This window comes from Leopardus geoffroyi, chromosome E2, assembly GCF_018350155.1.
Source record: "Leopardus geoffroyi isolate Oge1 chromosome E2, O.geoffroyi_Oge1_pat1.0, whole genome shotgun sequence".
In the NCBI taxonomy this organism is placed as follows: Eukaryota; Metazoa; Chordata; class Mammalia; order Carnivora; family Felidae; genus Leopardus; species Leopardus geoffroyi.
This window is the reverse complement of record NC_059335.1, coordinates 59,693,989-59,718,282: the sequence shown is the minus strand read 5'-3', so window position 1 is coordinate 59,718,282 and position 24,294 is coordinate 59,693,989. Positions and strand designations below refer to the sequence as shown.

The window sequence follows — 24,294 nt, the reverse complement described above, 5'->3', positions numbered from 1 at the left end:
AACCGTCCTTTTTGCCATGGTTCCTCACCGCTCCCAGGTTTCCTCTTTGAAAGAGTATCAACTTGGAATAAAACACTCTGCTCTCTGATAATGGTTTGGCGAACCGCCACCCCAGTGAGCCCGTGTGAAACAGCAGCCCCTTAGCTGTGCTGTGACGTGTCGCCTTGGAAAAGCCTCCCAGATGCACTGTCCTCTGAGGAGGAGGTGCGCGTCCAGGCAGCCCTGAGCTCCCTTCTTGGGACTGGCCACGATTCGGCGGCTCTTGGGCTTCCGTACGCGTGTGCGGGGTGTCCGTGCCGGAGAGGCTGATCGCGCTGCCCCGGCTGCCTGCCCGGCGTGCCGTGACTGACCCGTTCCCCTCTCCTTTGTCGTGAACCCTCAAGATTGTGAAGAAGGACGAGTTCTCCACCAAGTGCAACCAGACGGACCACCACAGGATGTCTGGCGGGAGGCAGGAGGTGAGCCTGAACCCCTCCGTTCGTGGGTTGACGTTGCCAGCGTGCCCCCTGTGAGAGGGTCGTCTCCCCTGCCCCGTCCGTCGGAAAGGGCACCGTGTGTGCGGGTACACGGCCACGGGCTTTCGTTACCCGCCACCCCTGAGAACAGGCGGAGCGAAGAGAAGTAGTTTTCTCTGAGCCGCTCCCCTTTGCCCCTTTGGCGAGAGAGTCCAGGTGGTGTTGGAGATTCTTCTCGCGTGTGCATGCGTGGGGAGACCAGACGGCATTTCTGGAGCCTCTGTGTTCTCCCGGCAGACGGGCCTCGTGGCTGACATTTCCACGTCATGGCCACACAGAGGGGAGGCCTGTCTCCGAGCTTCACTCGTGAGTTTCTTTGGACTTCCTTTTATTTGCACAAGTAATTTCATATTGCCTTTGAGTTTCTGTGTTCTGAGGACCTAAGTCACACTGCCACTTCAAAACATCCTAAGGAAAACTTGAATTTTTAAAGTGTCGGATGCTCCCTGAACTGATGGTTATTGGTTGGGCCTGCGTTTCTCGGTCAGGTTCTGAGTCCGGTCGCTTCCCTGTTAGCCCGAGAAGTGCAGGGAGGTTGAACCTAAGCGCACACGTATGCGCGTCTTCGTGTAAAGAGTGCACGCACATGCTCACTGGAATCCCTTGAAGGCGGAGGAGGTCCCTGTTTCCTCAAATATGTGGCACGTGATGGAAACGCTCTCTTCTTTCACACCAGTGTCACCGACGATTGCACGTACGTCGCACGCACAACACGCAGGTGTTGCTGTAGTTCACGTTTCAGCAGAAGACGTCCACATGTTTCCCGAGAGTAGACACTCCTCAGTTGTCGAGACTGTAAAGGGACCGTGCGGTGTGTTTCTGGAAGGACATATGCTGGGGTCGGGAAAAGTTCTTGGTCGCCGCCTTCTGTGTGTGGGCTCGCCGATTGGGAAGTGGAATGTATAACTTCGATTGTAAAAGCAGTGACACCAGTCCTTTGTGCATGGAAACTAGGAACGAGTGCGTGTGAGGCAGGAGCACGGCCTTGCTGGTCTCCTGGCCCTGGGGTCCTTTTGCGTTTCCCTTAGCGTGACCTCAGCTGAGGCTGAGGTGAGGGGCTCCCCGTGGCTCCTTCTCTGAACGTTAGGAAACATCCTTGCTTCTTTTTCTGCTTGATGTTTCTAATTGACTCGTAGCAGCTTATCGTCTGGGGAAATGAATCCTTCAAGGTGTGAGTTGCGAGTCATTTCTTATTCATTATTTTGTCTTTTGGTTTGATTTATAGGGTCTTTTTCTCCAGGAGTTTTTTTAATGTTTATGTGTTTTTAACTTTTATGTAGTCAGAGGCACCTCTCTTTCCCCTGCCCGGCCCATCCGAGAGGATGGGCAGACCATCCCCCGTGCAGAGCAGAGGGCCGCGCCCTGTCCCCAGGCAGACCGTCCCTGGGCAGAGCGGCGGGACCTCAAGGTCCCCAGTGAGCCAGCCTGGAGTTGCTGTGGTGGGAGAGCTTGCCGTCTGGCCCTGTGGTCACTTTGTCCATCTTAGCTGCTCTGCTCTCTGCCGCTTGTCTCTGTCTCCCCTCAGCTATGTGGGGATGGGGTTCTCCTGTGGATTTGTGTGTCAGCCGGTGATGTCTTCACTTTCTCGTTCAGTCTTTTGGATCCAGAGGATGGCTCCAGGCTCCAGGGAGAGAGGACAGGCCGTCGGGGGGACATCGCCATGTGTCCTGATAGCTCTGAGCACTGAGGCGAAGGGCTGAGCCCCGGACTCTGGCTACCCTGTGCTCTAATGGCTGATGGTCATTTAAAAATCTGGGCCCTGGGGCGCTTCGGTAGCTCCGTCAGTTGAGCGTCCGGCTTCGGCTCAGGTTAGCATCTCACAGTTCGTGGGTTCGAGCCCTGCATCGGGCTCTGTGCTGACGGCTGGGAGCCTGGAGCCTGCTTCGGATTCTGTGTCTCCCTCTCTCTCTGCCCCTCCCCTGCTTGTGTTGTCTCTTTCTCTCTCTCTCTCAAAAATATTAAATAAACATATGAAAAATAAAATTCTGGGCCCAGAGGGTACTTCCCAGGGGATTGAGAGTTCCTGGCAGCCAAGAGGGCTAGCAGGGGACCATGGCAGCAAATGCAGTCTTCCCCGGGGACGGGGGAGTCCTCACGCCCCCAGGGGCCAGCCTGGCACCCTGCTCTCCTTCGTTCTCTGTGGCACCACAAGAGCCCGTGAGGGGTGCCGGGCGGCTGGGCTGTCTGGGAAGTGCTGCCCCCAGGTGCCCCGTGGGTTTCTGGCTCATACACTGCAGGTGCCCCGTGGGTCTCTGGCTCATACACCGAGTCTTGCTCACCAGCCCTTCCGCTTCTCCCACCCAGCTCCAGGCCCGGGGTTTCCGTCCGCCGTGTGCACCTCTGAATGCCAAGTTCAGACATGAGTCAGGCCACGATGCCCTCAGCCTGCTCCTCATGGCATGCCCCGGGGGACCTGTGCGTGCTCCACAAACCGCAGCCCCTCTCCTGGGTTCTGTGAGCAGGGCAGGCTCCTGGGCCCACGCAGACTTGCCTCCTCTGGCCTCCGTCACTAGATGACAGCCAGGCCCAGCTGCCGTCTTCCCTGCCCACCCTCTGCCTGTCCAGCCCCCAGCCTGAGGTTTCTGGAAATCGGGGCTGCGAGGAGGAGCAGAGATGGGGAAGAGAGGAGGGAGGCAGGATGGGCAGGCCCCACCCCTGAGATGCTGTGGGTGTCCGTCATCCCTCCCGACCAGGCCTCGCTCCTGGCGCTCTGTCGTGTGGAGAGGTTCTCGTGCTACATTTCTGAAAGGGACGCAAGATGCTTTTGCTTTGCTTTTTTTTTTTTTTTTTTTTTTTTTTGTCTTTTGTACTTTTTCACCTGAGCATTGAAATGTCACCTTCTGATCATCAAACACGAATTCATTGGAGCCCCACGCAGGTTCAGCCCCTGTGCTTGTCCTGTGTTATCCCTTCATGTTCTCCAAATTGTTTTTTTATGTAATTACAATCTAACTCTATCTAATTTGGGTCTTATTTTTTTTTTTTTTAAAGCTATTTAGCTGTTCCAGAAATACTTCCCAGTCTCATTAGAATTGTTTACAAACTTCAGTTTGACCGCAACATCCCATCTGTCACCTGAGGTCATTGACTCTATGAGAGTGATCCTCTCTCTCGCAGTCAGGCATGGGGTCTGTGCTCAGGTGTTTGTGTTTCCCCACTGCCCTCCTGACCACGTGCTCAACTGACTTGCTCTCTGAGAGCCTCAGTCCTTACCTGTGAAATGGGGCCATGCAGTTACCCGCAGAACCCACATGAGTTGGAGGGCTGAGTAGGGCACAGCATGTGAAAGTCTTAGCACCAGGCCTGGCCACGGCCGCCTGGGAGAGACGCCAGGCTTCTTCCTGGAACTGAACTGCCTGAACTCTGTGCAAAAACCTTACCTGGTTTTTGGACCATACAGTTGTGGGATTGCCAGGTAAAAGGCCCTGAAGATGTTCCAGATTCTTGTTACGTGTCGTCAGTTTGCTGGTTCATGTTCACAACCCACCAGGGCGGGTAAGCCCCCTGCTTCCTGTGCTCCTCCCGGCCTTGACGGTGGCCCTGGTGGAAGCAAGGCCAGGGAGCACGTGGACTTTGGATGAGGTCTGATTCTGCCACCTACTCCTGGTGTCATAGGAAAGGTTTCCAAAGGCCCACACCTCTGTAGGATGGGGAAGATGCTAGCACCTGTCTCCTGGGCTGCTGCGAAGATGAACACGATGGTTATATGGCGCCAGCACGTGGTGAGCAAGCTCTGGGAAATATTGTTCTTGTCTTCTGTGTTCCGGGCTCCTGTGTTTTCCTTGTGCATGCACCTCTCATGAGATAATTGCATAATAAACATATTTCAAAGGCCTTTGTTCTGAGTAATTGGGCCCGGTTGCTATTTCTAATGACTCTGACCTTTTCATGCAAAGTAAATAAGATTACGACTCCTCACAAGCCATCTTCCGTGGTATTTAGTTCAAGTCTGATTATTCACCATGGTAACATTCAAGTCCTTGCTCATTTATACTTCAATTCCATTTTTATCTGTTGCTTATCGGTTTGAGTTTTTGAGGGCCTTTCCTCCATGAGTTCAGCAATTTGAGTGGAAGCTTTTGACTTTGGTAAAGTATAATTTGTCAAGTGTTTTTTTTTTTCCTCCCATATTTATTTATATTTGAGAGTAAGAGAGAGAGCGAGACAGTGTGTGAGTGGGGGGAGGGGCAGAAAGAGGGGGACACAGACTCCCAAGCAGACTCAAGACTCTGAACTGTCAGCACAGAGCCCGATGTGGGGCTCAAACCCACAAGCTGTGAGATCTTGACCTGAGCCAAAGTTGGATGCCCAACCAACTGAGCCACCCAGGTGCCCCAGTTTTCTTTTTTTTTTAATGTTTATTTATTTTGGGAGAAGAGAAAATGAGTGGGGGAGGGGCAGAAAGAGAGGGGGACAGAGGGTTCGAAGCAGTCTCAGCACTGACAGCAGTGATCCTGGTGTGGGGCTTGAACTCACAAACTGTGAGATCATGAGCCGGAGTTGGACTCTTAAGTGACTGAGCCAACCGGGCGCCCTGGGACAGGCAGTGTTTATTAAGATACAGAAAAATAACCGTAAAAGAAAAACCTTCACAAATTAGGGGCACCTGGGTGGCTCAGCCGGTTACGTGTCCAACTTCGGCTCAGGTCATGATCTGGAGGTTCGTGTGTTCAAGCCCTGCTTCGGACTCTGCATTGAAGGCTCAGAGTCTGGAGCCTGCTTCGGTTTCTGTATCTCCTTCTCTCTCTCTCTGCCCCTCCCCCACTTGTGTGCACGTGTGCGCGTGCTCTCTTTCACTCAAAAACAAACTTAAAAAAACAAAAAACATTGCCTATCCCTAAGTTACAAAGATTCTGGCTCTTTTCAGAAGCATGGTAGCTTCATGCTATGTTTGGGTCTGTGGCCCATCCAGAATTATTTCTTGTGTGTGGTGTGAGGCCGGGATCGTGGTTCCTTTTCTCCACATGGCTGTCCAGTTGCTTGAGCATCATTTGTGAAAGAGACTTTTTTTTTTTTTCCTATTGTGTGGCTTGGACATATATGTCAAAAATCAGCCGACCAGCTAAATGGGTCTGTTTCTGGGCTCTCCGTTTCATTTCATCGATGTTTTTGTCAGTCCCGATGCTCCTACCACCATCTTGATCACTTTGGTTTTCTCTTTAAGTCATAATGTGAGCTGGTGGAGGTCCTCCAACTTTGTTGTTTTGAAAGATGGCTTTGGATGTTGTAGGTTCTTTTCATTTCCGTATGAATTTCAGAATCGGCTTGTCATTTTCTACAGAAATCTTGGTGGGACTGTGACTGTCATGGCGCTGAGTCTATAGATGGATTCGGAGAGAATTGCTGGCTTGGTCTGCGTCCTCCCGGCTGCAGGCACCCCTGTCACGGAGGCTCATTCGCACCCTCTCGGTGCTGTGGTTGTCGGAGCAGGGGCCACACACGTGTTTCCTAACGTGTGATCCCGGGTCTTTGTTGTTTGAGGCTGCTGCAAATAGGATGTAAAAGTTCGTTTTCCAGTTTTGTGCTCCTGATATAGACACTTCCAGTTGATTTGTACATACTGAGCTTGTGGTGGGTGCTTCAGTCACTGTGGCTCGAGGTTAGGCAGTGATGTGTTAAAGCAACTGACGGATTATAGCTCTTCTGCATTTTTTTGTTGTTGTTGTTAAATCTCTCTTGCTTCTGTTTGTAAAGCTAATTTTAGACGGTCATTAAAAATGCTACATTGAATTCAGAACTCAGAGCTGGGGATTAGGTTAAATACACACCACGAAGTTATTAAGCACTAAATATCCTTCACATGGTTTGATTCCACAATGAATTACTGAGTTTTGAGGACACATGTTTATAGAACCTCCCTTCTTGCAAATAAACTTTTGGAACGTATAACGTAGCTATGAAGGCACCTCCATTCTCCTCCGGCCACACCTATCTCGTTCTTCATCGGCAGCTGGTGAAAGCAGCTCGAGCCAGTGTGACCAGCACGGGGTTTAGCGACAAGAGTCCTGCAGCCCAGAAGCCTGAGGACTAGGCTTGGATTAGACACCATATCCCATGGCGGCCACGGAAGCGAGGCTTATGTGGCTGCTGCCTGGGAGCTCCGGACGTGGGCTGTGGCCCCAGCCTTGCCTGAAGGGAGACCCCACGGTCCCTCTTGTTTCCTGAAGTTTGGGAAAGTGGGGGCCAGAGCCTCTTACTTTTCATTGGTGACTCACCCCCCAGGAGGGAGGCCGGGTCCCGGGAGACCACAGTATGGCAGCCCCTGTCTCTGGCCAGCCGAATCTCCATCCCGTCCACCCCAGTGGGACTGTGGTGCAGGCGTGCCCCAGCTGTAAGGTGCTGCATGCATCCGCTCAGTGCCACAGGGAATGGCCTTACGTGTGAGTCATGGTGGTTTTCATGACCGTGTTCTCTTGGAAGGAATTCCGCACGTGGCTGAGGGAAGAATGGGGGCGGACACTGGAGGACATTTTCCACGAGCACATGCAGGAGCTCATCCTGATGAAGTTTATCTACACTAGTCAGTACGAGTAAGTGCATCCTCCTCCGTGGGCACTGTGAGCGCCGCCCTGCCGTGTGGGTACTGGGCGCGGTCCCTCTCTGTGGGTACTGGGCGCGGTCCCTCTCCGTGGGCACTGTGAGCGCAGCCTTGCTTTGTGGGTACTGGGCACAGTCCCTCTCTGTGGGTACTGGGCGCGGTCCCTCTCTGTGGGTACGGAGCTCAATCCCTCTCTGTGGGTACTGTGAGTGCAGCCCTGCTGTGTGGGTACTGAGCACACTCTGTCCCTGTGCACACTGAGTGCAGCTCCCTTTGTGGGTACTGTGAGCCTAGTCCCCCTTCATGGTTACTGAGTGCAGCTCCCTCTGTGGGTGGTGTGCATACAGACCCTCTCTTGGTAGGTACTGTGAGCATAGTCTCTCCCGGAGTACTGTGAGTACAGTTTCTATCCTCCCCACCGTGCCTTACGTTGGTGTCTGTTTTCTGTCTGCTTTGTCGCCAGCATCCAGCAGCGGCGTGCTCTGACAAGCCTGGCCCGTGTGCCAAAGCCTCAGGGCGTTTCCCCACGTCTGCTGGGGGAGGCCTCCGCCTCTCTTAGCTGCTCTCCCTGCCTTCGCCTCTGCCCCTGGGCCCTGTCCCCGGGTCCCACGTAAACAACCCCTGGTGCAGCGAACGCCCCCTCCGCAGTCTCGGGTCCCTGTGCCGGGATGACAGAGCAGGAGTGGCATCCCCTCCCCCTCTGCAGAGAGCTCTACCCGCCACAGCTGCCCTACGGTGCCCGGTAGAGCGTAAGCCCTGGTAGAATCCGATGCGGTGTGACGTGTGCCCTGCTTGTGTTTTGAGGGGGCGACGACTGTGGCTGAGTAACGCGGCGTGCCTCCTGCCCCCCACTGGCCTGGGAGGACCCTAACCGGGCTGTACCGGGCCGCCCTGCCCTGCCAGCCCTCCGTCACCAGGCAGGGAGGTGTGTGAGCTCTGTACTCTGCCTCCCCGTCCCCCCACCCGAGCTGCTCTCAAGCCACCTGTTCCCCCCACAGCAACTGCCTGACGTACCGCCGCATCTACCTCCCGCCCAGCCACCCGGACGACCTCATCAGACCCGGCCTCTTCAAAGGCACCTATGGCAGCCACGGCCTAGAGATCGTCATGCTCAGCTTCCACGGGAAGCGGGCCAGGGGCACGAAGATCACGGTGAGTCTGGCGCCACCCTGGCTACTCACCGTGGGCCCTGGAGCCGTGGCTTTGCCGGGGATGCAGATTGTCAGGCCTAGCCAGACCCACTGAAGCAGGATTTGCATTTCACAAGACCTCTAGGGGATTGGGAGCGTTTCTCAGGTGGCCTTACCCCATGGCACCCGGTCCTGGCCACACGCCAGAGTCCCTGGAGATGTTGAGAAAACACTGATGTCGGGCCCTAGAGATTCTGATCCATGGAGGGCGACCTGGGTGCGTGGCTCCAGGAGTTCCCAGGTGACGGTAGGGTGCTGCCACATCGGAGCCCCCTGCGTTATTACACGGGCTCCCACCGCCCGTCCTGACCTCAGCAGCTGGTGCACACAGTCGGAGGATTGTTGAGCTGAAGGTGGCGGGGGGCGGGTCTTAAACAAATCAGCCCTCTGTCCCTGCCTCATCGACACCGGTCACACCGTGCTCACCTGTCATTTGCATAGCCAGGGCGCCTTTCTGGCAGGTGCACCGAAGCGTCCCGGGGAGGAATGCCTCTTCCTAGTTCTCACAAAGCCTTCTTCTTGAATCCTGGTCGGCCAGGGCCCCTGTGCTCTGGGAAGGCTCCTTGTGAGCAGAGCGCAGCCCTGGGGTCCCGTGCGGAGCTGCAGGGCCTGGAGGAGCTCCTGGGTTCAGGCTCAGGAGCGTTTGCGTCCCGGGCAGACAGATCTGGGCTGGCGCTCAGGCCAGGAGGGTCTGTGCACTTCTCTAAACCCCAGTTTTTTTTTATCTTATTTTATTTTCTTCTATTTAGAGAGGGAGATGGTCAGAGGCAGAGAAAGGAGACTCTTAAGCAGGCTCCACTCTGAGCATGGTGCCCAATGTGGGGCTTGATCTCACGACCGTGAGATTGTGACTCGAGCAGAAATCAAGAGACGCTTAACCAACTGAGCCACCCAGGTGCCCCATCTAAGCCCCAGTCTTAGCCCCTCCAGACTGGGAAGGTTTTTACACCTGGAGGTCTCAAGCACACATGAGCCACTGTGCCAGGGGCCTGTGCACCTCACAAGGTCACTCGGATGCTGTCAGGTCCGTGTTTTCAAAGACCCCTTCACAGATGGGTTGCCTGCCGTAGGCACTTAGTTTTTACGGGCATCTAAGACGTTCTTACTTCGTAAGGAGTTGCTGCTAAGTCAGTGGGAATGCTGGAGTGAGCTCCTTTGGCCAGAGGCGGGCTGTGCTCTGAGCTGGAAACCGTGCAGCGTGTCTGTGCCGGTCTCTGAGCCCCGCTGACGGCCGCCCGCTCGCTCCTCAGGGTGACCCCAACATCCCTGCTGGGCAGCAGACGGTGGAGATCGACCTCATGCACCGCATCCAGCTGCCCGACGTGGAGAGCCTCCGCAGCTTCAACGAGCTGTCCCGCATCGTCCTGGAGGTTCGGGAGCAGGTGCGCCAGGAGCAACAGCAGCAGGAGGACGGGGCCGAGGACGGCGAGGGCCGCGCCCCGCAGAGCCCCCGCGAGCCCCAGCGGGGCCCTGCCCAGCCCAGCGTGGAGCTGCCTGCCGAGAAGGGCGGGGGGCCCGTGGACGGAGAGGCCGCGGCCGCAGCGGCGCCTGCACCCGAGCAGCCGGCCCAGTCCGGGCAGGGGCAGCCGTTCGTGTTGCCTGTGGGCGTGAGCTCGCGGAACGAGGACTACCCCCGCACCTGCAGGATGTGGTAAGGATGCCAGGGCGGCCGCGACAGGCCTTCCGGAGAGCCCCCCTGCCCAGCCAGCGTGGACGCGGGCTGTGGGGCCAGCGCAGGGCTCGCTGCATTGGGCGGGGAACCTCCGACAACTCTCTCTGGGTTCCAGCTCGGGCCCGAGTGGGCAGCGTCCTTCCCTGGGCTGCACGGCCACATCTCAGACTTCGGGGGCTCCTGACCTCTCACCCCTGGGGAGCCTCAAAGGGGGCTTATTAGAACCGCCGGGCGTGAGGCCTCCTCTCAGATGCCTGCCATTGCACAGTCAGTCAGGGGAAGGGTAGACAGCTGAGTCTACCGGCGGTGGCGAAGGTAGCCGGTGAGGAGGGGGCCCTCCCCAACCTGTGTCTCTAGAAGCCGGCTTGAGTTCACCTGGTATCCTTGCCGGTGAGGCCTGTTGGGGGTCTCCCTCCGTCTCCTGCTGGACATACTCCAGCGTCAGTCCTTCATTTCTTCCTGTGGATTCCCTCCCAACTCAGAAAGCACGTGTAAAGGGCTGGTGGTGCGCTGTCCTCCCCACAGAGGCTGGGAGGTCCCTGATGCAGGGCTGGCTTCCTGCTTCTTGACTCATGTTCTTAGGGTTTTGTCTCAGGCCTCTCCCTTCATCCGCCCCGGGCCCAGCCCTGGAGGACGCGTGAGGAGACCCTCGCCCCAGCCCTAACCTCCAGGGCTTTTGGAGCTGAGGTGACCTAAAAGGACAGACTTGGGTCCTCAGTCACATTGGCCGCATCCCCAGCCGGCAGCCACGGGTGTGTTGGGCTCTGCAGGTCTAGAATGTTCCATCATTGCAGGAAGTTCTCCTGGACCGTCGCCCTAGGGGACGTGTTGAGGGAATGACCCGTCTCGTGGCATCATAGCCGCTTGGCTTCCACGTGTGTCCAGTTATGTGCAGAGGTCTGTTGCCTTGACCCCTGGGCCCTATGACTGGCCCTTCACATGCCCACTAGAGTGTGGACAGGGCACTGAGCTCCCCGAGGAGGACTGAGGTGTCTGCATGGGCTGAGCGCCCAGTGCCCCACACCTGCAAGCAATTCTCCATGGTGCCAGCCGGTGTCTGCCACTCGACTGGGTCCTGACACTGTGCACCCAGGATGATGTCAGACCCTGCAAGACTGCCCCGCCCCCTCAGCCACCTGTTACCAGTCCAGTTTGTCTCCATGCTTCCGACCAGCCAGCTGTAGGTCGGGGATTCTGCGACCCCCTCCTCATGTTCAATGAACGTGCTGGGGCGGCTCACGGAAGTCAGGGAAACACTACATTCACCATCTTGCTGAAGGCGGTGACAAAGGACATAGATGGACAGCCACACGACGAGATGTGTGGGACCCTGACCCGCCCTGGGACTGGGGTGGACGTGTTCCCCCACCTGGGAGCTCCCTGAACCCCATACTGTGGGTTGTTCTGGAGGTTTCCTCCCGTAGGCCTGGTCAGTCATTAGCTCCGTTTGTAGCCCTCTCCCCTCTCTGGGGGATCGCGGAGCAGCCGGGGATTCCAGGCTTCTGATCCACCTGCCATCCGGGAGCCACCTCAGTCACCTCGTAGTGTTCTTATCCCCTCGGAATTTACGTGGGTTTCAGGAGCCCAGCGCCAGGAACCTGAGCAGAGATCAGCGTGTGTTCTGTTGTCTCCCACTGGGAAAATCAATTCCATTTCTTCATGCTGCTCAGTTGTCACCAAAGTGGCTGAATTTGGGTTTTCCTGGAGGAGGCATGCAAATCGCGTTCCGGTAGGATTTCGACTGATGTGAATTTATCAAAGGTCATGAAATAGGGCTCTGCTGTCCTTAGGAAATGGAAAACTCGTAGTGTTTTGTGGCTCAGCCGTGGCTCCCCAGGGCGCTCTGAGGCCAGCCCTGCGGTGGACACGCAGGACCTGCTGAATATTGGGCTCTGTGACCTGGGAGGGGCGTGCTGCGGTCCCTCCTGTTCGGTTCTTGTGTCGCCGCACCAATTCAGGACCTGGCCTCCCTGTGGCCTCTGGTGCTGCTTTTCCACGTGAGGTTTTCCCCATACACCCTCCTGTGCACACCCTCAGGCACAGGCCTGCTCTCCACTCCCGCCCAGGGGAGCCTTGGTGTGGTGGGTGGAGGTGGGGGTCCCAGGAGATGGGCCGAGCCCCCATCCCTATTACCTATCTGTAGGAGCCCCGAATTCTTGGCAAGAAAGACGTAAACGTAGCTTAGTCTGACCCCGGTCTTGAAACTTGAAACTTGGCCTTATGGAAATCTGGAAGTTCTGCCTGCTGGGTTCGTGACAGTAAGTCTTTATTGATTGTATTTGAATCGTTGACGTGCTAACATAAGCATCCCTGGAATTAAGGCTGGTTACCTGGGCCAGCTTTGTGAAGGTGTCCTTTGGGACAGCTGTACGTGGTTGGAGACCCTCTTCCTTTAGCCGGGTGAGCCCAACCGTCGGCCCGTGGTTTGGTGCATTGGGCAGTTAGGGTTGCTAGGTGGTCCGGGCAAGACGGGCTCTCGTGGGCCTTGAGGCCTGCGGCTTCCTGCTGGCGGGAGGAGGGGCTGGCAGGGGCGCGGGGGGCGGGCGTTGCAACAGCCCAGGCGGACAGGGCAGGACTGGGGCCCGGTGCACTCCTTCTGGGTCCCTCTCATTCCCTCCCCATGCACTTTTCCTCTTGTCTTTGTTCAGTTTTTACGGCACGGGCCTCATCGCCGGCCACGGCTTCACCAGCCCTGAGCGCACTCCTGGAGTCTTTATCCTGTTCGACGAGGACCGCTTCGGGTTCATCTGGCTGGAGCTGAAATCCTTCAGCCTGTACAGCAGGGTGCGGGCCACCTTCCGGAACGCAGAGGCGCCGTCCCCACAGGCTTTCGAGGAGATGCTGAAGAACATCCAGTCCCTGACCTCCTGACGGGCCACTTCGTGTGGGGCGGCTCCCGGGGCCCCGGACCCTGCCGCCCGGGACAGGAAGCAGCATGCACTTTGGAGATTCGGCCTTCTGACCAGAACACCCACCTCGTAGGAGTCTCGGCCCAGCCACCCCAAAACTCTGTACAGAGTGTGCGACGTATGCCCGTGTCCTCATCAGTAGCTCATGGGAAGGCTGACTGAGCTTGTCTCACAGAAAGAATGACCCAGGACAGAACTGATGGAGAGGGCTGGCTGCACAGTTTTGTGAACAACTCAGCTGGAGAAACTGGGTTTGTCCTTGGCCTGCTGAACGTTTTTTGGGTCAGGCAAAGCGACCCTGGGGGCTAACGATCAGGATCATGTGTGAGGCGAGTGACCGTGGCTGCGGTCTGGCAAGGGTCTGGGGCGAGGGCCTCTGTGAGGTGAGCGTTCTACAGCCTGGGTGGGGCACAGTGTGTGCAGTGAGGGAGCTCCAGGGGGTCGGGTGTATCAGGCCAGGACCCTGGACTGAATTCCTGTGTCTTTACTAACCTGCTTGGATTTTGGACAGAAGCATTTCACCTCTGATGGGCTTGTGAATCAGCGCAGTGGGGTTAGTGATATGGGTCAGTAGGAAACGTCATGGTGGGCCTTTGGGCAGCTTGGAGGCCCTGGCCTCTCTCCAGCTTTAGAATCAAGACCTTTGCTGCAGCCAATTCGAGGCAGGGCATTTGTTTGCACACCCCCCCATCCACCTCCTGCACATGCTCTGGTGTCAGAACCCTGAGCTGAGCCACTTGTCCCAGAACCTTCTTCAGAATTCTGCAGGGCCACATCTGAACCAGCCCTGCCTTTTCCCATTTGCTTAGTATACACAGGTGCTGTTCTCGGAAGTGTTAAAGCAGCAGAGTGGTTGCACAAGATGACTTTGGAGCCCCTTTGTGGGTAACAGGGCAGCTTTCTAGAAAAGTCACCCCATACATGTGGAATGCACTTTGGAGACCAGGGCATCTCGGGCTCCTCCAGTGTGGAGACCCTGAGCACGGACGCTTCTGCCGGTGGTGTGCCCGTGTCCCATGGACACCTGCGTTTGGGGACCCACTGTTGTAAGGTCTCTGCTGATCTTAGTGTCTCCTGAAGAACAGAGCCCTGAATGCACGTAGACCCCCAAGAATTAGCTCCTGCTCCGCTTCCAGCCTGCAGAGAGCTGTCACCATGCTCCCCTTCCATGGCAGGCGCTCCACCAGGGCGGGGGGCAGACTTCGTCCCCCTGTCTGTGGCTCGTCCCTGCTGGGTGGACTGTGCTGAGCCCTTGTGCTGGGGGCAAGGGACCCCAGGGAAGGGGGCAGCTTTGTGGTGCCTTCATGTAGAGACCAACCTGAGATGTCCCATGAAACATGTCCTGTTTTCCTGACGAATTTCTCCCTGACTGGCCTTGTTTTTTTTTTTTTTAAATAAAAATCCCTATTGCTGTAGCTTCAGTACATTTGGCAACTTTGAACTTCCTTTGCTTCCCAGAATCATAGAATTGATAAGCTCTGGGGCACGGCCCCTAAAAGGCAGACTTTCTAGGAGGTTCTGTCCAGACTCTGATGCGGGAAGGAGGCAAGTGGAGAAGGCGGGGTGGCGGGGGGGGGGTGGTGGTCCCTCCTGGCTGTCTGTCGGAGATGCCGAGCTCGCCCCTCACATGCTTCTGGTAGGACCTGGAGTCAGGCTGAGGCGTGGTCTGTGTTCGTGTTTTCCGCAGGACCAAGCAAGCCTCCAAGCGTTCCCATCCCTGCCCCTTGTGGCTGCTCCCGCATGGCAGTAACCATGTCCGTGAAGCCTCGGGCAGGACGAGGCAAGGCCCGCTGGGTGTGTGGCCGCTGTGTGTCCCACTTTGCCCGAGCCTGGGGCTCGCTCGGAGGCTCATTCTGAGGCTTTTCCACCTGGGCCTCCCCTCATCCTTGAAACCTATTTGGATCGAAGATGAACCTTTCTGTTGAAAAACCAGTCTCAAACCCAGACTGTGGGACTTGCCTCTGGAGCGTGGGCCTTTTGACGTGGTTTCCACTGGCAGTGGCTGTTGGCTGCATTCGCACCGTCCCGTCTCTGGTGTCAGACGGGGGCCTGTGGGGCCGAAGGGTGGGCAGCGGCCTGGGTAATGCCAGGCGGGGTCCGTGGCGGTGGATGGTGAGAGTGTGTCACCTGCGCAGCCGGGGGCCCAGACTACGTGTTGTTTCCCACTTGGCGTATCCGTGGCTGGTTCTGGTTTCCAGTTTGTAGGTGAGTGTGCAGGGTCCGTGCAAACCAGTCCCAGCAGGCGCCCCTTCCGGCAGAGTGCGCACCCCACTTGTCAGGGCGGCTTCCAGCCCGTTAATTTGTTGCAGGTGAGGATTCAACAAGGCTGAAGTTGTGGTTGGAAGCCTAAAGGCAGCTGGGGTTTTGATAAAGCAGGTCCCAAAAAGGAACCTGAATGGCCCAATTTAGGGGCTGTCTACGCCCTTGTGGAGCTTGACTGGGGGAAGGTGGCAGGTGGATCCGGGTTGGTCTTTGGACGTTTTCCGCCGGTTGATGTCACCTTTACTCACCACCGAGCTGCCGTGACACCGGGGACGTCTGTTGTGCTTTATGGTGGCAGGAGCCTCAGGTGTGTCTGTGCACACCTGGGCATGTGCTGTTCTGGACTTGACCCGGAAGCACGTGATTGGAGGTTTCAGATGTGAGTCTTTGGGTTCCTCTGTGTTGGGGCTGAAGGTTCCCTGCATAAGGCTGCTGCAAATGGCCTTGATTTCTTCCCTGTGCGAATCGGGCCTGGCGGTCTCTCTGGTTACGCTGGCCCACCCAGCTTAGACTTGCAGTGTCTGCCGCTGGGGAGCAGGTTTGGAGGCCTTGTGTGTGAGGCGGGAGTTCCAGAATCCTCCCTCCCACGGTCCAGACGGGGCCTCGCTTCCTGGCCTCACCCCTCAGTCCCTCTGTCTGGGCAGCTGGCTCCCTGTGGCTGTTGCTCAGGGTCACAGCCACCCGCCGCTCCCTCCTTCCCTCCCTCCCCTCTTGTCCTGATCCAGGCGGCTTGGGTGGGTGCCTGTACCCCCGGCGTTCCTTCTGGCCAAGGCGGAGGGCGGGAGGGCTGCCACGGTGGCCTACGGTTAGGAGCAGGCCGGGCCTGCGTTCCCACTTCATATGGAACAGACTTCGAGCCGGAGCCGCCATGGCAGACTTCCTCTTTCCCTGAGAACCTGGCGTGGTTTACTGCTGGGGCCCAGTCGGGCAAGGCCCCTCCGTCAGCCAGCTGATCCTCTGTGCTCGACGGTTGCCATGTTCGGGGCTGGATTTCTATCTGTGGGCTGTCCGGGTGTCTCGCCCTGCTGAGGTGTAGTCACCTTGTAGTGCTCGTGAGCGGTGATGCAGAAGAACCTGTCCAGTCCCTTTACTTGGCAACTCAGTCACAGGATTCCTGGGATTTCTGAGCCCCTCGTGCCCACGGTGTCTGCTGTGTTGAGGACGAGCGCCCCGTGTAGACTCAGTGCTTTGAGGAGGCTGTCCTGCAGTGTGAGAACCTTTCACCCCGTCTTCTGCCTTCGTGCTCCAAGTGCTAGGAATGCTTATGGGAATGTTCTCGTGCAGCCCTCCCTGGCTTGAGGCTAGCGTGCCCCAGTCCGTGGCCAATCCCAGTGCTAACATACGCTGACGTCCCTGTCTTTATGTTTGGGAGATCTGGAATGTCACCTGGCTACACGTTCTCAGAAGCGTTGAGTGAGTAGAGAAAGCCATGACGCTGTTGGTTTGCCCGAAGCTGTGCACAGGGACGAGACGGTGCCAAAGTACCGAGTGCTCGGGGGCGTGGGCGACCAGCGGCAGCACCGAGGCTTGGTCCTTTGTGTGCTCACAGGGAGACCAACCAAACCTAGGAAGGGCTCCGAGCCCGTGCTTTTTTAGTCTGATTTTACTTTTGGTTGTTATTTGAGATCACATAGCCTACTTGGAGAAGAAGCACATTTATGCTGCTTGATCTTGAAGTCCCACGCCCTGACAGCCACCGGTGAGGTGTGGGGAGTCGCTGTCCCCCCCAGGCATCTGCTCTGGTGTAGGGTGGGCTGGAGCAGGGGCCATGCAGGGCCATGCCCCGAGGAGCCACTGCTGTGAGCCTGCGCCCAGCGTTGTCACCGGATGGGACCTTGTGGGGCTGTTTCTCCATAAACCAGTTTTTGAAACCTTGTTGTGTGCTTTGTAATTGTTTCTTTTGGGATGTGATCCAGAGCCATAAACAATATGAGGTGGGGGGCTGACAGCCAAAGGAGGGGGCTGGATCCTGGTGGGGTTGGGGGGCCCTCTGGGAGCCTCTCACATCAGGACTTAACTGAGTTTTGGTTTCTCTGTCGTGGAATGAAGCGGTAAGTAATCCCTTGGAACCCAGACCACGGTAGGTCTCTGGATCCCTCCTGACCTTGGCTTGATATACGGCCCCATCCCCGAGCGGTGGCCCAGAAGGAGTGGGGGCCACTGTGGGATTTTCTTAGACTAAATTCAAAAAGCGTTTGGTTTTTCTGAGAACAGGATAAGATTGGCTGACTAGAAGAGGGCTGGGGCTGTGCTCTGTGGTGGGCGCACAGCTGAGGATCTCATTTTCGGGTTTGTTTTTTTCTGTTTGTGAAAGTTATCTTGTGAACAGTGCAAGAATTTAATACAGAAGAACCTTCTGTTCCCACTCGGGCAGGAGCACTCCCCTCCTCTATCTGGGCACTGGCTTAGGCCCACTGGTCCCCTGGAGGAGGGCTGGCTGGTCCTTCCCCCGCAGGAGGCTGTGGCTGGCAGGGCCCTGGCCAAGCACCGTGTGTGTGTCATGTATCTCCCTGTGCTCCCTCCTGGGGCCCTCTGTAGCCTGGCCTCTGCTGGGGGATTTAGGGTGGCTGCATGCATGTGTGACACCAGCCAGCATGACTTGAAAATCCATGAGTGCTGGAAGGCTGTCTTCCCAGCACCTGGTTTTTGGAAACCGGGCTGCAGGGGCCAGATGCTCTGCACACGTGGAGGGCAGCGCCTGCAGCCCCTTCCTCCACCCATAGGCCCTTGTGTGGATGTCCAGCTCTGGGAGGAACAGGTGTTTCTTGGGGAGCAGAACCAGAGGGAAGGAGGTAGTGGACTGCCCTCATGTGTTGGGGGGCCCTGGAGGGAGGTCTCAGAAGCAGACCCAGCCTTCCCTTCCCAGACGGTCTTGCTGTCCTGCAGTGACTCAGCCACAGACCCAAGATCTTTATGGGGACCAGCCCCACTGCTGACTCAGCACCTCCTGACTCCTAGGGCTGCTCTGTCCCCAGACCCTAGCTGCTTGTTTGGAGCTGGCTGGGTGCTCAGTCTCCCATGTGTGGGGGCATGGGGTTCTGTGCTGGGGCCATCCGATGCTGTAGGGCATTGAACATCCTCCCTGATCTCCCCATCATGGCAACCCCAAATGCCTGCAGACATGGCCGGTGTCTCCTGTGGGTCGTCACCTTGTGGGGAACCATGGGGTCAGTACCTGCACCTCCATGCTCCACACGTGGTGCTGAACGTTGCAGACACAGCAGTGAACAAGCGGCAGGGTCTCAAGCCTGCACAGGTCACAGCACAAGATGGTCCCCCAAACGGGCCTCGGGGCCTCCCTTGGACACCCGGGGGTACCCTATCAGAGTGTGGTCTGTCCCCTGTGCGGTGGAGTGTCAAGGTCAACACGGAAGCAGGCATATGGACTGTGGTGCCTGGCTTGGGTGATGCCTGGCCCGGTACCTATAGGGCCTAGTCTGTGGGTGAAGTGCTGTGTCCTCGCCCGTCTCCCTCGACCCAGGAGGGACGTCACTCCCGGACCTTCGGCAGGGGCCCGGGAGCTGGGTCTCTGGTGCTCTAGAGTTTTGGCTTCTCCCGGTACCGGTGCTACCGTCCCTGGCACCCTTGTCCTGGCCCCTGGTGGTCAGGAGAAGGCGAGGGCCATTGTCGGCAGTAGTGCTGCCTGCCGTTGGGCCCGTGGGGTGGCCGGGTGTGCAGCTCAGCACCACCAGGAGTTTAGGGAGGGAGATGCCTGCCCAGCCCCGGGATGCTGAACCACGGCCTCTGGGGAGAGGGTTTGAGCATCCATAGCTTCCCAACCCCGCTAAGGGTTCTGGTGCTGCGTGCAGCACACCTATTCCGTGGCTGCCCTCCATGCTGTGTAACAACTATCTCCTTTCCCCGTATCTTTTGGGAAGAGGGCTCAGAAGAACATGTTTTTAACAAATAGCTGTCCCTCGCTCTTTGGTGACAGATGGTTGAGCTGTCCTTTTTCCTTTTCTTGGTTAGGTTCGTTGTGATTTATGTGAATGTTCAGCGTGTGCACGCAGCTGTGAACAAGCACCACGATTGGGATAGAGTCCTACTCCCCTTTCCAAGCCGCGGTCGCTGGTTGGCCTGCATCCCGTGGCTCTGCCTTTCTCAGAACGTCAAGTTTCCAGAATAGAGCCACAGCATGCAGCGTGCCAGTCTGGCTTCTTTCACCATCTCCCTCCAAGGAGCCTTCTTAGACTCTTTTCTAATACTCCCCGTGACCTTTGAATACCATAGATAACACCGTGTGCATTACGTGCGGGTCTGTGTCTCTATGCACATGCGTGTGCTTGCATTCACACAGACACAGGTCACGTGGTGTCCCAGGGACAGAGGGAGGCCTGGGTCTTGCACTCAGAGCCCCCAGGAGCCCTGGCTGCCAAGCTGAGAAGGGACTGCTGGTGGAGGTGGGAGGCATTGCGCGGGAGGCTGCCGTGGGGATTTGGGTTAGAACAGGCCTGGCCTGGGAAGTAGATCTGATTTGTCGTCTGGGTGTGCTGCTGGGCCGGATGCGGTCTCGGGAGTCCCACCTGTTAGTGACTCGGCCCTGAGGCCCACCTCAGCAGAGCGCCGTGACCACTCTGTGGACAGCAGGTGCCCAGACACTGGCTCAGGGATGCTGTCATCTCCACCAGGGAGCCCTAAGCCTGCAGGGGATGGGCAGGTCAGCCCCTCTGCAGATTGTCATTCAGAGAGCTGCTGCTGGGCACCCCTGTGGACCAGAGGCCAGTGAGTACCTAGACCCAATTCCTGTTGTCTCCTCAGGCTCCTTCCAAGACCTGGGATGGGGACAGAGGCTACGGAGCCCAGGTAGATGGCCCTTATCACCATGGAGCTTCTCTGCCCTGCTGCCAACATCCCATAGTTCTGTTGGGACGCAGGCTCCCAGAGCGCCATGGGCATGGGGAGACCTGGTGTGGAGCCCATCCCAGAGGATGCTCTGATCTCATGGAAAGCACTAGGACATGGGTACTTGGTGCTGGGCTGAGACAGTGACAGGCATCTGGAAATGAACAAACTCTCTGTGAGCCTGGTTGTCTGGCTTGGGCTGCGTCCCTCTTATGGCACTCTGATGATGGTAAGGGTGGTGGTGGTGGCATCTCAGCAGAGTGCAGGACACGGTGAGGGAGAAGGAAAGGGAGACCAAGGTGCTGAGGGTACACAGCTCACTGAAGAGAGAGCTCCAGAATGGTGTGGTTGGAGAGGCAGGGACAGTCAGGGGTGACAATGGAGCCTGCGACCCCACAAGGGAGGGTAAGGATGTGGGGCAGCAGACTTGTACAGAATGATGCCCACCAGTGGGGCTGGTCACATGCAGGGCCCCAATCTGAGTGAAAAAGTGAGTTCTGCCTCCAGGGAGCCATTAACACAACATACTGCAAGAGTCTGTGGTACCTGGCATGACCTTGACCCAGACTAGGCTGAGAAGGGTTACTTCAAGAGACCCCAAAGTGTTCCTAATGAGGGATGTGAGCGTGTGACTCTTGATCTTGGAGTTGTGAGTTCGAGCCCCACTTTGGGTGTAGAGATTACTTAAAAAAGAAAAAAAAAAGTTTAGGGGTAGCTGGGTAGCTCAGTCGGTTAAGCGTCCGAATCTTGATCTCAGGGTCCTGAGTGCAAGCCCTGTGTTGGGTTCTGCACTGGATGCGAAGCCTACTTAAAAAGTTTGAAAAAAATATTTTTAAATCTTGTTTTTACCCAACCCACGGGCTTAGCTTTGTAGAACCCCTTTCCTGAGCCTGTCATGGGTCAGTCAGGCAAGGTTATCCTGTGATAGCAAACTTCAAAACAAAATCACAACTTCTGGGTTAGCAACAATACAGGCTTTTGTAGTCACAAGGTTCTCAAAGATACGGACGTGGATAAGCCAAGAGGAGTGGGAGGTGGCAGTACCCCAGCCACAGCCCTGGCGGCAGCGCTCTGGTGGTCCTGAGGACAGTGTCCTTCCTGCTGGGTGGCCTCTCCCTTGTTCTGTCTGCCCACTGGGGTGGGCGTGTGACCTGCCCCTTTGGGCCCTCTGTCTTGGCAGCCAGCTCTGTCATGTCACACGGGCATCCCCACTTGGCCCCACCCCTGCTTGTAACTGTGGGTCAGGTCCTCGTCTGGAGTAGAGGACAGGCCCTTTTCTCTAACTACTAGAGGAGGTCCAGATCTTTGGGAAACCCGGTTTGGAACAAGGGACCGTGCGAGAACGTGGACCGTGCCTGCTGGTGTTTGGAGATGCGTCACTCCTCTTGCCTGAGCCCCGGCAAGGCTGTGGTTGCCCTCCTTCACTTGTTCTACACCTGCCCAGGGCTCGTCGGTTTGGAAAGCTTTGTTGGTGCTCACTTAGCCCTGTGCTGTTGCAGCCTGCCCCTCCCCTCCCCCCCCCATGCAGGAGTGGCTGGGGAGAGTCCCCTCTGCCACCAGCTCTCTGAGGGCACAGCTGGCCCTGGACCCAGGCTCTGTGCCAGATGCAGGCGGCACGAGGCTTCGTGACCATCTGAAAGAGCCCCTCCAGGCTGCAAGGGATGGTCACAGGGGTGGCAGGAGGGGCCTGTCCTGGCTGATTTCCCTAAAAGCCACTCCTGAGCTAGGACCTGCAGGTATATTATTGGGGAGATGACCTGGGATAGGGTATGGGGAGGTGAGAAGCAAGGGGCATTGCAAAGGGCATCATCAAGGGAGGGGGGCAGCAATGTGGGCAGCTGGGGTCCGGTCCTGCAGGGAAGCTGGGGGGCAGTATGCAACATGCCCCAAGCTGTCCCACCTGCGGGCACGAAAGCTCAGATACTTATCCACGTTCCCTGTCATTGCTGAGGGCTGCTCCCAGGGGCATTAATCCTGACACTCCTGGCCTGCCCCCAGACAGGGGTCTGGAGACTCTTTGGTGGCTGGGTGTCATTTCCAGGCAGTTACAGGAGCTGACAGCCATGGACATGTGGGTGCTATGGGGGTGGGGAGGAAGAGACACACAGATGCTGGCCATGGCTGCCTCAGTGGCCCAGCACTTCTCCATCCCCTTCAAGCCAGGCCAGACTGTTCCCTCTGGTCTGGTGGCTCCTGTTAGCTCGGTGTGCTCCTATGCAGGTCATATAAGGTCGGGAGTGGGGACGGGCCCAGGGGACAGTGCAGGTGGAACACAGGCCCACTCATGCTCTCAGTCAGGGATCCTCGGTTGGTGACCGCACTGCACAACTACCCCAGGATTCTGGGACATAGAGGTCTCTCTCTGTTCCTCCTCCTCCTCCTACCTGGGGGTTTTGGAAACAAAAGCCAAACCGAGAAATGTTTAATGGTCGCAGGCTTCTCTGGTCTGACTTCTCTCCTCTGAGGCAGTGGCAATGAGCCAAGCTCTGCCTTAAGTGGGTAGGGAAAGGGAGAATACAGGGAGCTGCCACACTTCTGTAAAGACAGGCTGACCTGCCCGGGAGGCTTACACCGTGTCTGGTCTTAAATCTCCTCTTCTCCAACGTCCTGTGGATTGGTTCTATGGCTCTCACTATTTTACAGATGACACCCAGGCTCGGAGAAGTGAGGCGAGCCGCCTGATAACACACAGGCAGGGCCAGAGTTGGGAACAAGCTCCTGTGACTGAGCACTCAGGGCAGAGTGGGCAAGGACTGCTTGGATCGCTGTGTGGTGATGGATTTGCTTTCCTGGATTGCAGTCGTCCGTGTGCAGTCACTACAGTGACACATGCAGTGCACCCACTGCATGCTGTGGGGTCTGGCTTCTTCTACACTGTTGTGGGTTGCGGTTGTGTAGTATTCGTCATTGTGTAGTGTTGTGGTTTCTTTCATCTTTTCTCCTGCGAGTGGACATCTGTGGCATTTCTGGTTTGAAGCTGTTAAAAGTTGCTTTGGCTGGGTTTGTGTGTGCCTTCTGGTGGACTAAGTTCTTATTTCTTTGGAGTGTACACCTGGGCAAGGAACTGTTTAGTTACAGGCTATTCATTCAGATGTTTAGGTTTTGTAAATATAGCCAAACGGTTTGCCAATAGTTATTTCAATTTTGTGAGCAATGTATGAGGGTTCCACCTGCCACATCCTCAATAAAGCTGGCATTTGTTAGACCTTCTTGCCACTCCTGGGGAGGGGGAGGTGATGGGGGCAGGGATGAGCTCTTCTTGACATGAAACAGCAAGACAGTGTGCCAGAGCTTCCAGAAGGCATGAGCCTGCCTTCTATGCTGCAGTGATATTCCTGTCGGCTCAGAAGGAGAATGGAGACTCCAAGGCAGGCAGGCAGAGACAAGAGAGCTGTAAATAAAGTGCTACTTTAGTAGTGAGATTCCTGGACAATTTGGTCATGAGCTATTAATAAAGAGACTTAGTGACATTACTTACACAACACGCAGGGGTGATGTTTGAACTATGTGGCAGCTAATATGGCAGGGGCTCTGCCCAGTGAGCTTGGATGCCGGCCAAACAGCATACATGTGAGCCCTGGCTGGAAGTTCAGCCCTGTTCATAGGTTCTGACCCTAACAGTTCAGCAGCGGAGCCAAGAAACCTGAGCAGTGCCCGGGCGCATCCTGTTCGCTCCACGGCTAGGAGGCAGCCCATCGGGGTGCCGCCCATCAGGGTTACTTACTCGTGTTGGTTTGGGCAAACACTGGATTAACGGAGAATATTACAGTCGGCATGAAAATACTAAAAGGTGGGGGTAAACTCGTTTGCAAGAGTTGGAAACTGGAGTCTGGGATAAAGCAGAACAACACGGAGAGGCAGACCTCATCCGGTCTGTAAAGACGCGCGGCCGGTCTCGCGTCCAGCGACCGCGCATAGCGCGGGGACTCGGGGCCACGCAGGCCGGCACCGTCGGGACCGCAGCGTCCAGGCTTGGGCCGGCTAGGCGGCCACCACGTGAGATGCAGTGCGCACCGCTCCGTCGGAACTTGAGAGAGGCAACCGGCGGCCTGAGGGCGCCACGAGTTACGCCCGCCCGGCGGCCACTGCCTTCTCACCATCCAGCGCCGGAGACCCGGGCAGAGATTCTGAGCCCCGCTCATGCCCGGGAATCCAGCTACGCTCCGCCTCGGTCCGACCTGTCGACCCTACGTCCTCGAGCCCGTGCCGCCAGGGACCAATCAGCCGTCAGATGAGGGCACATACCTAGAAGACGGCGTGTGATTGGCTGAGCTTGGGCCAGTCAGCGGCGCCGTCGGGCCGGAAGAGCGGGACCGGGAGAGGCCGGCGGGCGGAAGGGGCGGGACCTGGGGGTGGGCGGGCCCGT

At 56.9% G+C, this 24,294-nt stretch overlaps 1 protein-coding gene across 4 annotated transcripts in view; it reads left to right on the top strand.

Moving 5' to 3' along the window:
* FBXO31 (F-box protein 31) overlaps positions 1-16,961 on the top strand; it is a 45,728-nt gene extending 28,767 nt beyond the window's left edge. For all 4 annotated transcript variants that reach the window (XM_045439918.1, XM_045439920.1, XM_045439919.1 and 1 more), the window contains 5 exons: positions 384-458; positions 6,936-7,045; positions 8,052-8,205; positions 9,494-9,894; positions 12,564-16,961. In XM_045439918.1, coding sequence (XP_045295874.1) covers positions 384-458; positions 6,936-7,045; positions 8,052-8,205; positions 9,494-9,894; positions 12,564-12,786 — 963 coding nt within the window. In that variant the 3' untranslated portion in view covers positions 12,787-16,961. The remainder of the gene's footprint in view (positions 1-383; positions 459-6,935; positions 7,046-8,051; positions 8,206-9,493; positions 9,895-12,563) is intronic.
* The last annotated feature ends 7,333 nt before the right edge of the window (positions 16,962-24,294 follow it).